This window comes from Molothrus ater, chromosome 7, assembly GCF_012460135.2.
Source record: "Molothrus ater isolate BHLD 08-10-18 breed brown headed cowbird chromosome 7, BPBGC_Mater_1.1, whole genome shotgun sequence".
In the NCBI taxonomy this organism is placed as follows: domain Eukaryota; kingdom Metazoa; phylum Chordata; class Aves; order Passeriformes; family Icteridae; genus Molothrus; species Molothrus ater.
Window position 1 is genome coordinate 34318177 of NC_050484.2, and position 14154 is coordinate 34332330.

The window sequence follows — 14154 nt, forward strand, 5'->3', positions numbered from 1 at the left end:
AAACCCACACTACAGCAGAGTGTTTTTGCTTGTAGCATGTTGAAATCTTATATTTACTAAAGGATACTGAGATGCCATTTGTGGAAGACAACACACTAGACAATATATTGAGGTCAGATCTTTGCAGACTCTCTCAAAAATACTCTTTTCCCTTTATTTTTTCCTCTCCCTTAAAGTGTCTGGTTGAAATTTAATACAAAGACTTTTTTACCCTTTGGGGTACATTACATATGAAATAATTTATGACCCATGAATCACAAGAAGGCAGTGAATTAGGTTTCAGATAAGTCTGCCAAATATTACAAAACATTGTGTACAGATTTTTGGACTATGAAAAGGCTTTTGACAAGAATGGAAATAGAAGCAGTGTTAGAAACAGCAAGAAGGGGAAGAACAGAGCAGCTATATGACAGAATCCTAAAGCACTTTGAGTTAGTAGCACAATTAAAAAGATATGAATATGAACATATTTTTGAAGTATGAAAATGGGACAGAGAGTCATTGTCCAATTCCTTTCTGTATTAGATCTTCAGAGCATTCAATTTATTTAAAATGTAGATTTGCGGACACTGATACACATAAATCTGATAAAAGATCAGACTGTAAATGGGGAAGAAAAAAAGATAAAACTCCTAAAATTAGATTGCAGAGAAGCTTACTGGAGAGCAATTACACAATAAAAAAAAATGTTAATAACAGATTTGAAGTTGGAAGGCAGATATTTACCTTGACTAATGTATATATACACAATGCACAGCAAAGAGGGGAAGATCAATCAAGTCAAAAGCAGAATTTAGAATGGACTTTTCCCTTTGAACAGCAAAATGTATCCTGGAGAATAAGTTACTGGTCTAAGCAAGTATTAGACCAGTATTTTGGTATTTTGCTCTGCATTTGATATTTTTTGTTATGTAGACATTAGCCCAGCTCAAGATAAAGAGGGAAGAATAAACAGAAAAAATAAAGTGTGCTTTAACTATTAAGAAGGAGCTGAAGTTACTGTGCAATAAGTAAGGAGAGAGAATTAGATAGAGGACAGAATCTCAGCACTGTAAAACAAATGTAATTTCCCCTCAGCGCAGACATTTAATTCCTGTGAGTTGCAGAAAGTCTGCCAAGCCCCTTCCTGGTGTTTGGGCAGCCTTGGTGCCCTGTGGGAGGGTAAGGGCTGGGTGGGAATTCTTCCATGCTCCTTTCTTGTCCCTTTTTTTAAACCCTGGGCAGTACCTGACTGTTTCTGGCCCCAAAAGAAGGAGTGATCAGGCCCTGCAGGTCCCCATGCTTAGGCTGTGTCTGCCTGCTCCTACTCTTTGTTTACAAGTCACCTCCAAGAGAGTCTGGCAGGAGTATGTTGATCTGTAAACAGGTGGTCTGTTTATTCTTAGGGAGCTTTCAGCTGCATTCTGAGGGGAAATAACCTCTCTTTAAAATCATTCCCTTTCCCATACAGAATAGTTGATTCAGCTAAATTTAATGAATTTTAAAAGTACTTGTAATTATAATCCCATCACAGTAATTATTGCTTCAGATCACGATGATAGAATATGCTAAGTCAAAACTAATATCTGTCATTGAAGCTTGTAGCAGGTATTGGCAGTGAATAACATGTGAGTACCTTGGTGATGATACCTGTTTCTGGCTGCCAAAAGTATTGTTCTTTCAATACCACTGCATATTTTTATACTTTCAGTTCTAAACAGCAAGTGATAGTGTAGAAATTTCCCTGGCATTGTGGCATCACTGGCTGACCACTTTTCCAAACCTTTGAACTCCTCTGAGTGCCTTCATCACATACCACCCCTGAACTCCTCAAATGTACTGGATCTTTTCCACAGAAACAATGAGACAGTTCATCCCTCTCTTACTATTTGGGCTTTGTGGAAATATATGAGGATGAATATGAGCCAGTGTGCCCAAGTACAGAAACCTTTTCTTTTTCTGGCATAGGCTGAGGTTTAAGTTAGCAGGACTTGGTTGTTCCAGCATGCCCCCAGGTCAGAGAACTGTCATTTGGGAGGACTGGAATAAGCAGCACTCTGGGTGCACACAGAGATGTTCTGCATTTTAGCTGAAGTTGCTCAGTAATTTGTGCTTGGACTTCATGGAAATGGGCACTCCAATAATAAACACATGTTCGGGCACTGTAATATCACAGCTTAAATTTTCTGTTGAGAGGGCATGCCAGGTTCCTCTAGCAGAGGAGGAGAAAAGCACACAGCTTTCTTTTGCTGACTATATCCCTTGTAAGTCATCAGTGCTAGCATTGGATGGATTCAGACAAGGCTGTTTAGAAATCCATTGCAGACAAAATGTAATGATTTGCTTAGCTGACATTTTCCTTGATTTGTTTAAACACTCTTGGAGGTGAAGGGCTGTGCATTGAGTTCAGGCAGGACAATGGATCTCCCAAACCTAGCAAAGGAGACAGGAACTCAAAAAAATCCACCTGAATGAGGGATTTATTGCTTGACAAGAGTTGTGCTATTTTATAGAAGTTTCAGGGCTTTATGGACTTTGGAGAGTGTATATAGACTGCAATGTCAGGGCAGGATTTACTTCAGGGCAGGAAGCTCAGCATCTTGTGCTGTTTCACCAAAGGATTGAGCTTTTGGCCATAGAGTAAGAAACAATCTTCACCACCTCTCATCATCCCATTGTTGTCATGTCTGGACATCTCTGTGCTCAATTTCTGCTCTAAATTGAGTGTTTGAAAGAAGCTGTCTGTCCCAAGAATGCTGCTCTGTCTGTGCGCTGGTGATCAGAAAGGCTGCGGCTTGGAAAATGCAGGTACAGCAATGGAACACACACCCCTTCCAGTGTATAAATTTGTGTTTGTGCTGTCAGTCATGAGAACAGCCCTTAAAAAGGGATTTTGTGATGAAGATCTGTGCTGGTGCACATGGAGAACTTCTGCTTGAGTCTGTTCTTTCCTTTTTTTCCTAGTGAAGACCGTGAATGATCAGGAAAATATTTTTGATGAATATAGCTATTAAGAAAAAAAAAGGAAAAAGAGGTGTCTTCAAATTTCACACAAGGTTCTTCAAGTTGAAAAAAGCAGAATGACACTGGTCAGTTGGTCTTTTCCTGGTGTTTGCATGAGGAATTTTCTTTTCCTCTTTCAACCGCAGGACTCTGTTTTGGATCTCTCAGTAGTAAAATTCCTATTGGATGAGTGAGTCCAAAAAATTTCCCAGGATTCAAGCCAACTGGGAATTCTTTGTGCACATCCAGCTCTTCTGCAATGATTTTGTTGTGAGGGAGATGGTAGGGATTATTTAACAGTGCCATGGAAGACTTTCTCCAGGGGAGATCTCCCTCAGCTTATACACTGGGATAAAAACCCAGTGCTTGGAGGTTTCCCACACTGGAGCTGGGGGTTGATTTACCCAAATGCCAAATTTTCATCCCAGTACTGCTGTGTAGCAGCCACCAGCAGGGAAATGATGGAAAAGTCAGCAACACCAGCAAATGGATCACAGTATGAGACCCAAAAAGACCCTGAATCTCCAATGGTTTTAGGAAGTTTTTTGAGGGCACAGCCCCCACAGCAGACCAGGCGTTGCCAGCTGGGTTTGCAGGACTTGCTTCCCACATGATTTGTGGTCATCCATGAGCTGCAGGAATGTGGACTGCTCAAAGGGGGCAAAAACCTCTGAAGGTGGAGCTCTGGCACGTGATGGCAGCATGGGCAGGAGACAGCTTAAAGCTGGGAAAATACAAGCTATGAATTATCTGAAAAGACAAGTGAAGGAGCAGGGCTCTCAAATGACTGCATTTTGCTCCTAGAGATTAGTCTACATACCAGGCAGGGCATGTGGTTAGAGGAGCCACATCCATTTTCTTTCAAAACTCAGCTCTCTCTACAGCTTTGGTTGATTTTCATATTTTTTATTTTTTTCACCCTGTCTTTAGCTGATCTTTGCATAGATTACCTTCTTCCTTTCTGAACCTCAGAACAGCACCCTTAAACCAAAGCTGATCTCCTGTTTGGTTCCACTGCAGACATTACAAGTGCCATTAAAAATGTGAATTGTTGAAAAGGCTGAATAATAACACAGTGAAACACACGTTCCCTTCACAAATGTATTGTGTATCGATTTTTTTTTAAACTAATAACCTTGACAAGTGCCCACACAATTTTTTTCCCCTTAATGTGGTCTTTATATTTTCAGCCTGGGTATTAGCATAAATTTTATGGGATTTTCTGGGCATATTTGTGTCTGTATCTAAGATATATGATATCAACTGGCAGTGATGGTTGAACTAATCAAATACTACTGACAAGTTAAAGCAAATTTTTAGGACTGTGAGATTTTGAGCATCTTCCCAGATACAGTATCTCCTGACTGAAAGCAGTCCTTGACTGTCAAGTTTAAATACCAGATTTGGGACTTAATCTTTATGTAAGCAAAATACCCCAGTAAGAAATATGTCTGAGTAAAGCCAAAAAGCCAGGTCCTCCCCTTAAACCCAGCCTGAAATGTGTGTGTGTGTTTGCTTATGGCCCTTTTGCCATGGCATGAGAGATTCCAACCAGTGGGAACCAAATGAGAGTCTTACACTGAATGGACTTCTATTTTCTTTTCCTTTTTTTTTTCCTTTTTTTTTTCTTTTTTTTTTTTTTTTTTTGACTTGGCATTTGTTCCTTCTAGCAAACATTTTTAAAAACTCTCTTATTGCTAGAGGGAAAATTGACACCCTTTGCTTTCACGATGATACATTCCTAACACGTTTCCTTGAAGAGCTGGAAATGGTGCAAAAATCTGGTAAGATAAGTCTCTATAAAGCCTTAGAAGTCAAGCATTCCACTTTAGACATTTAAGACAAATGCATGGCAAAAACAAGTTGTGTTTCTTTTTTTTTTTTTTTAAGGTTTCTACTTAAAGTTCTGTGCCAAAGCTACAGTACTTATACATTTTCTAAATGTGTTTTAAGCAATAAGTTGTACAACATTTTTAGAACATGTGTTAAGCTATTTCTCTAAGAATGAAGCTCTTAACAAAACATAAGCACTCTGCATGAGATCTTAGCAGCAAAGTGCTTAAAAGATAAAGTAAGAATTGGTACCATGGGAAGAACACCAGCTGTAGAGCACACAGGTCCATTATGAGAAGTATGGTAGTGGGTAGGGAGAAAATGATTTAATCAGGAGTAAAACCAATTTTATTATAAGGGCACGCAGGGGGTGTGGCACCATAGTGAGAGGGACATTTCAAAATATCTGACAGATTTCAACAATGTGAAAACCCACCCTGTTCTTTAAAGTGACAGTAAACCCCATCAGGTCTCTCTTTTTGATGCTATTGTTAGCAGTTGACTGTTTAAAGCTGGCCTGCTAAGATGCTGTCGATCTAGTTCAATAGTGTGTGGCAAAATAAAAGGCTAATTGTTGAAATACGATCAATCAAATATGATCTCAGAGTCTAAAGAAGATCCCCTCTGGTAACTCATTTGAGATCAAATCATTACTTTTATGATTGAGGTAATTGAATGGGAAAAAAAGAAAGAAAGGAAAAAAAAAAAAAAGGGAGGCTTGAAACCAAAGAAGGAAGCAAGACATCTAAATGAAATGCACGAGTCTGCCTTTGTTACAGCTTTGTCTCACATTACTCCAAGTTAAGGAACTGGGTTCATTCTTTATTTGTATGCATCTCCCAAATCCAGAATTTTTGAAAGCATTTAATAACATTTATTAAATAAAAGTTGAAAGATGACTCCATTTTGAATAAGATTTTCTGCCCAAAACTAGAGAAAACCGTTACAGTAGGGGGATCTGGTGTTGGGGGTGTCCACGCGTCTCCAATGATTTTACCATTTTGTTTAGCAGCAGTTCAGTAAAGAGGTTGCTCTTGAAGCCCACTGAATTGCTACACATGAAATTTCAGTGACATTTAGCAAAACATTTCAGGACTATGTTGCTTCAAATTAAATTTGTTCAGCAGTTTTCATGGTTGGTCCCTGACTTGCATTCAGACTGAAATTTTCTAAAAGAGAAAATCATAGCACATGGGGGAAAAAAAGCAAACTCCATTTTTGGAGTAACAGAACTTGGAGAAAGTGTGTGTTATTTTGTATCATTTTAATTTGGACTAATAAAGATTTGCTCTTTCCTTGAGTTTTATACGGATTATGATCTCACTGTTTATTATGTTCTAACAGTATCACTCTTCTAGAATTAAAAAGAGAAAAACCCAGAAAAACAAACTCAAAGAAAAATAGAATAATCACCCAATCTTGTTTTATTTTTATTAGAAACTCTATTTTAGCATTTAGTTTCTTTTATATTTAAATTCCTTAGCTCAGTCAAGCTTCAAAAGAAAACATTTTTTTTGTTTGCAAAACAGTTTTGGAGGCACTTGTGGTTTGTCTTTAGTGTGTTATCATTTTTGACAGCTTTGCATAGCCTAGGTAGGCCAACAGGGGTCTGTCTAATATTGTTGCTGGGCAAATCTTCCTCCCAGAGATGAAAACCAAACAAAATATTTTTGAAGCAGTAAGAAGGAATTAATATCCTTTCTCTCACAGTCTTCTATTCCTTGCTGACATTACATTCAGGCAAAAAAAAAAAAAAAAAAAGAAAAAAAAAGAAAAAAAAAGGAGAAAAGCGTTCCCCATTATTCCCTTGTACATAGCAAGGCTAACACATGTAAAGCAATAACTCATTTTCTATTGCCATGTTTAGCATATGTCTCCTGTTGGCTCAGCAAGGCCTTTAGGCCGGTCCCTTGAGCCGTCCATCGTTGGCAACTCTTAGCCCCTCGGCCTCAAAACCAAATAGCTTTGAATCATGTTGAGCTGTGATGCTAATTTTCATACTGATGCATTATGGGAATAAATGTATCTGACATACTGTGTCAATGGTACTGTCTCTTTGTGTCTCTTGTTTTTTTGTTAGCTGCATTCCTACAGATGGTATTCCATTGAAAATGTTCTCTTCCTACAAAAAAAAAAAAAAAGAAAAAAAAAGGGAAAAAAAAAAAAAAAAACATGCACAGCACCAAACCTCTAGGTGCAGAAGGCTGTTAACGGTTGCTGATGATAGTAGGCAAACATTAACATAATAATTAGTGTCTTGTAATTGTTTCATTAAAACCAGTTGTTCCATTTCTCCTCGTGTTTTCCCAGAAGAGAAGCTGAATTTGGACGACAGCCAGTGGGAGGACATCCACGTTGTCACCGGAGCACTCAAGATGTTTTTCAGAGAGCTGCCTGAGCCGCTGTTCCCATACTCCTTATTTGAACAGTTTGTGGAGGCGATAAGTAAGTACATCACATACAGTAGCAGCTAGTGAAATAGCCTGTTACATTAAAATAATAATAAACTTAAAAAATAGAAGAGCAGGGGCATCTCAAATCTGACTTACCTTCCATTATCCGTGATCCTGGCTTTTTGTTGGTTTTTTGGGACTGCCTTTTATCTCTTACAGCGTTTAGGTGTTTAACTGTAGAGAGGGAAAAAAAAAATCAAATTGTTGATCTGTAAATTTTGTCTCTGCATTTTGACTGTGGTGCCTAAAATGGTTTAGGAAAGAAATTAAAATGTGTATGTATTCAAAATATGCTAGGCTGATAATCCATATATCCCCAAACACAAGAGAGAGACTAATAATTGTGAATCATGTTAGAAGGGGCTGTCTTTATGTTAATCAGAATGAAATGCGTGTGTTTTGTTCCACAAGGTTGCAGACTCTTGCCTTGCAGTGATCACAAAAAGAATGCAAAAACATTCATGTTCTCATTTTCATATCTACCTTTGCTAGATTATTATTTTTTTGTTTAAAGTTGGCAGGCAGCAAAAGTATTTTCGAAGTCCCAGGCATTTATTCCGTTCCACGTCTCTGTGGTTTATGTGCTGCAAACCCTCCCTGTATTTAATATATGCAGGTGCATTTTGTAAAACTGTATCAGCTTGGAAAACTTGACAAAAAAAACCCAGTGATTTGGGGGTTTGCTCCTGTTGGAAAGGGGGGGAGGGAGAGGGAGAGCTTAAAGGGAAAAAAGCTGAGCAGGAGATTAATTAAAGATCCAATAGAGAAAATCTCTAGGAAAAAAACAAACCCAACAAAGTACTCAGAGGTCTGATTTCTGAGTGATGGGCACACATTTTTGCCATTGCTGTTAATGAGAGCTGGGTGTGCACATGCGCAGCTGTCGGGGAATACGAAACCCTTAATGTACAGCTCACTTTGATTTTATATTCATAAGAGTCTTTAGTTCAACTAAAGCTTTTCAAGACCCAGCATCAGATATAATGAGGTTAAATACATCTCATAAGATCCTTCCCTGCTCAGTTATTTGGAGGTGCAGTGCAGTTAAATTACCTGAAATTTACTCCTGGCAGCTTACTTCCTTCTCCTTCCAAAGGAAATCAGGTGGGGAACATCATCTCTCAAGTTTAAGTTCCTGTTGCACAGCGTCTGCAGTGCTAAGAGGGAAAAACAATAAAGAATTTCTTATTGTTCAGCTTCTGTGATGCCTTGGGATAAGATGCTCATTGAAGCACCAGCACCTGAACATGCCCTTCAGGTGGTTTTGCATCCATCTGCTCTGCCTCTTGGAAAGGAGGAGATGAGGTGTCCTCTCGTGGGCCACAGCCTGACAGATCATCCACACCTCCTATGCAGTTAATTCTGCAGTCTAATATTTAATATTGAGGAACAACTTCACATCAAGGATGGCAGAGCACTGAACAGCTGCCTAAGGAGTTCACGGAGTTTCCCTGTCTGGAACCTCCTGTGTCACCTGCTCTTGGTGACTGCTTTGGCAGCAGGGGATGGACTGGGGGATCCCCACACATCCCTTCCAACCCCAACAATCCAGTAATTCTGTGGTCTATCTTCTGCCATTACAACCCACCATCATTCTGGTCTTCGGGGGCTAAGCATATTCATCCTCCTTCTTATCCCTTTTTCATTGTCCATTGGGGCATCTCTTGCAAACACTATTGTACTCTGAAGAAAGATATCAGCACACCATGATCCCACTCCTGTTGTCTTCTTCCCTCAGCCTCTCTGCTAGTGTCCAGGTCAGGGTGATTGACATCTTTTGGTGGCCCAATGGGGATGTTTTTGATAGTGAAAGTACCAGGTAATCGGTTGTAGGCTTGTGAATTAAGTTTGAAAGCATGTCGGGAAGAGACTGTCTACTAAAGCATTAATATTCATGAGTGAAGAAATTAATGTCCCTTTCTGCTATTTGAACTATTATTAATTCTTATTATGATTTTGAGAGCCATTATACACATTGATAGGCTAATGAACAGTCATTTATAGAGGGATTTTAAGACAGTTTATTCCAAGGAAGGAAATGCTAGCACTCTAGGACGTGCTTCGCACTATTTCAAACCCCTAATTCTTGTTGCTTGCTTTACTGCACATCAGGGTGATTTCTGCCTAATCCAACTGTCTAAAGTAAGCTACGACTTCCAATCAATCTTCTCTTTATTTGGCCTTTACTGCCACAGGATCTACAAATCCGTATTCTCACCAAGTCTACTTAAAAAATGTCTATAAACAACAATTAGGTGTTTTCAGTGTTTTTGGAGCTCTTCTGTATGTTAATAGTCTTGAGGCAAAGTAAAAAATCTCTTTTCTTCAGTATCATTTCCATTGCAGATGATTGTTTGGCTACTTGCACTAATTAATTTGCCTGGTCAGTACTGAGCTGCTACAATATCTCCTCCCTTCTCCAGTTTGTTGTGAAAAAGAGACCATTCTTCAAAAAATTAGAATTATATTAACAGCATGCAGCGATGGGTGTGCAGTACAGTTAGGATAATGCCAGAAAGAAAACAACTTGATTCACAGATTGTCATGCTGATTATATCCCAGCACTGGAGACTCCTTAGAGCCTTGCACAGGTAGTGTAAGAATAAGGGAATCTAAAAACCTTCATGTAGAAGGCAGTGACAAGTTCCCAAAAACACTTATGGGGATGTAGTTCTTTAGCTCGAGGTTTCGGGAGGAATTAGAACCCAAGAGGTGTGGTGGACTCCTTGTTCTGATAATATTGTAAAGACTGCGTGGAGAAAATTCCGTAGCAAGCTTAGTGTCAATTTTCCTGGATGCTGCTGCCATGTTAATTATGTGCATGGGAACAAAACTTTGCAGTACTATGTATTATGCAAAGCCCTTGCTCTCCACCTTCAATTTCCCCTATAACTAACTTTAGATATGGCCATACTGTTAGAAAAATTTACATGTGACCAGAATATTAGAAGATAATTAGAAGAATCTCGGAATTCTGCTTGCCAGGCTGAGGTTGGATAATACCTGTCCATACGGCTTATATCAGGGAATTTATAAATGGAAGTCCACAAGACCTCTGGCCCAATAGTAATTTTGTTTCCTAGGATTTAGAAAGTAGGGTGTTTTGGTTTTTTTTATCCTGTGAGTTTGTCTGGTATTACTGGCAAGTCATTTTGTATTATTTTGGATGAAATATGCACTTCTAAAGTGTGCCCAAATGCTGCTATGAAATCAGGTTCAGCCACACTTAAATTACTCAGTACCACAAATAGTTCTATTGATTTTCTGGACGATCAACAGACGTAGTTCAACAGATTGTCTGCAAGTAAAATTGTGCTTCATGTGAGTAAGGTGGTAGAAATGCCAAGAACTGAAACACTTAATCACCGTATTTACAGAATTCAGCCTTCATAACCATACAAACTTTTGCCAGGGCTTCAGCCACTGAAATCTATCCCTAAAATCTGTTTAGAAATGTTAACAGGTAAATGTGGTAGCTAATTCTAAATCTTTATTTTGACTGAACTAGTTTTCTTGAAATGTCTCAGGCAAAGGCATGGAGAAAAAGAAATTTCTACTACAGTGCAGTGAGGGCTGATATCTGCAGCACAGGAAATATTTAAATATCCACCAGTCCTTCCAGATCTTTTCAGCTGGAGCAAGCTGTATAGACTGTACATCTGTACAGACAGTGCATCTGTCCAACTGCACTTACGAAAAAACCTCACTGATATTCCACAAAGGAAAATTCCACCCAGTTCCCAAAGCTGCAACATCTGTCTCTGGTTTGGGAGGCTTGGGTTCAGGTCTTTGATTTTCTCTGCAACAGGTTGGAAAGATTACTACATTGGAAAGATTTTTTTCAATGAGGTCTAGTGATTATGCCTTCATTTCAGTTCCTTATCTCTAATATGAATTTAATAGGTGCCACATAAGCACTGTAGATAAATAGGAGATTTATTGTTTAAAATGCACACACAGAGGCAGATGTGAGTATATTTATATATATATACATACTCTAAATAGAAATCCTTCTGCCGAATTACAGTTCCTGCAGACAGTTTTCTGAATGAATGTATCAGTTACTGCAGTGGGTCTCCCACTTGAGACAGATGAACAGAGGAATGAGATTAATTAAAAAAAAACGTAGTGTTGAAAATCTGACTTGCAGGTTTTCAAGTGGAATCCCTAGCCTGATATGTCTCAGGTCTCAGTGTGTGGAACAGAAAATGTGGAGTCCACACCCACCACCAGATCTCTGGAGAAAGGACAAATTCCTGAAGGGAGACTACAAGAAAAACAGGGAGAGACTTTTTACAAGAGCCTTTTTACAGGGCAGTGGGGAATGGATCTAAACTGAGAGTAGGTTTATCTTAGATATTAGGGAGAAATTCTTCCCTGTGAGGGTGAGGCCCTAGCACAGGTTGCCAGGAGAGTTCTGGATGTCCCCTCCCTGGAGGTGTCCAAGGCCAAGTTGGACAAGGCTTGGAACAACCTGGGATAGTGGAAGGCGTCCCTGCCCATGGCAGGGGATGGAACAAGGTGATCTTTAAGGTCCCTTCCAACCCAAATCACTCTAGGATTCTATGGTTTTTATGGCACCAGATCCAGTCAGCATATGTGGCTTCAGTCCTGGCAGTCCCCCCAAGGATCAAGCTCCCCCCAGACACTTAGACAAAGCCATCCCCCCTTTCTGGAGCTCAGGATTTTCAGCCCTGACAAGAAAGGAAGCATTTCTTTGCCTGGGGAAAATCAGAGCCATAGGCACCTAAAGATGCTCAAAGGTCACAATTGTAGTACCTAATTAGCCTATGCACCTTCAGGGATAGATGGCAGCTGAATAAAGTTTTGCAGAATTTAAGTGCCTAGACACCACCGAAGGTCCACATTAGATACTCATTTAATTTTTGTTTTTTCGAGATCTGGATTTTTTTTTTTTTTCTGTGATTGCTCTGATAGACCATTAACACTTTTTTCAAATGATTTCACACATATCCTTTCGATATATCAATTAAGGTCTCCTGGTGCATGCTAAGCAGAATTCTCAATGTCATTCCTATCAATCCTACAATGTTATGTGTTACCCTACTATTACAGAAACTGAAGATGGTTATTTAGCATCTTAGACATGATAGAGTTTTGTAAATTTTGGTTAGCAAAAATTGCTAGATACAATTTTTTTTACGGTTTTGCTGGTCTGTGACACTGGTCTTTACTGGTCTGGTCTGACAAAATCTATGATGGCAACATAGCAAAGCAATGAATTCTTCTTCCATGGGAATCATAGACTTGTTTTAACTCTCAAAAGCTAACGGTGCTATCAGTAGTTGTCAGTCCTCTCCATGCTGGTCAGTTGTCTTCATTTCTGGCATCAGTAAATAGGTTTTTTTCTGAGTTTTGACTCTTTTTCTGCTTCACTAAGAGCCCCCAAGAGCCCACTGCCTGTATGGCTCGAGACAACATGCTGCAGAAACTCACATCTATCTGGGCAATGATCACGTTTCGGTCTCCAGCAGACCAGAGCAAATTTTTGCACTGAATAATGTAACTTTTGAGGAGTTTGCACAGAAGCTGTCTGCACCAAAATCAGGCAAAAATTTAAAAAAAAAAAAAAACCAAAAAAACCCCAAACAAACAAAAACCCACAACAACAACAAAAAAAAGCCTGTGTCGGGAGGCAATAAACAAGTCATCAATACATAATCATGACCAAAGAACTGAGCTGCATTGGTTGAAAATATAATGCAGGAAGGACCTGCTCTGAACTACTATGCAGTGTTATGAAAATAGTAGCTGGGAAACAGAAAGGAAGTAAATACATTCATTTATTCTGACAGTCATAACATCCTTGTATCATCTTGGTGGAAAGTTACAAAAGATGTCTAAAGAGATTTTCAAAAGACATCTAAAGAAACCTCACTCGAGGCTTACAAAGAACAAGGCTCAAGGCCAACTCGTCTTGGAAAGACAAGTCAGCATATTGCACTGTAAGAAATCCATGACAGTCTCTTAACATCATCACGTAATAGGTTCCTGAGAAACCAAATCTTATCAGTCTCTGGCATTATGCAAATTTCTGTCATAATCTCAATCTGTGGGCTTCGAGTCCTAATCAAACTGCCTTCAGATTCACAGTTGGCGAGCCTCCTATTGAAATCGTTTCTCTATCCTCCATTTACTTGTCCAAGGAAGTTTTGGGGCTTGGCATGGCATCAGAAAGCCTCAATTTCATGTGAACATGGTGATTTATAAACAAATCCAAGGTCACCACAATATATTTCACATGATACATCATAATTAATACACTTTCTTGGCCAAATTTAAATATCAGAAGACAGTAGAGATCCATAACTAATGTGAGCAGAAAAAAAAAAACCCAACTGTGTAGAAACAAGAAGTAATCAAAAGTTAAGGTGCACGTTTTTAAAAAATTTATTGAAAAAAAAAAGGAATGATTTTGTGAGTGGCATAATCCCAGGGATACCCAACCATGCAAATATATGAATATGTGTGTGGTATACGTGTTCTCCCAAACACAGTAACACTAAAAAGTAATAGCAGCTCGTTCAGAGCGTGGTACTGGGTATTTTCAGTGGGGTTTGAATTGTATTAAATCCATTTTTGAACTGTCCTTATCTGGAAAGTTGCATGAATATCTGATTCAAGGATCATTAACTGACATTGGCAGAGAAAGAAAAAGCCCTCACTTTTTAGAAGAGATGTTAAGATGATGCAGGAGACAGAGACTACAAGAGAAGGTTTCTAATCTAAATGGGTATTAACAAAATACAGATTAAAAGTGTATATGACCATTCTGAGTGAAACAAATAAGTAAAAGAAAATATAAACAAAAAATATTTAAATATATTTAAGCTGTAATGTTCCCAACATTATAGATACCATATTC

At 38.9% G+C, this 14154-nt stretch overlaps 1 protein-coding gene across 1 annotated transcript in view; it reads left to right on the plus strand.

Moving 5' to 3' along the window:
- Positions 1–14154, plus strand: part of ARHGAP15 (Rho GTPase activating protein 15) — a 320720-nt gene that overhangs the window by 255078 nt on the left and 51488 nt on the right. The window contains exon 12 of the mRNA XM_054515336.1: positions 7126–7260. Coding sequence (XP_054371311.1) covers positions 7126–7260 — 135 coding nt within the window. The remainder of the gene's footprint in view (positions 1–7125; positions 7261–14154) is intronic.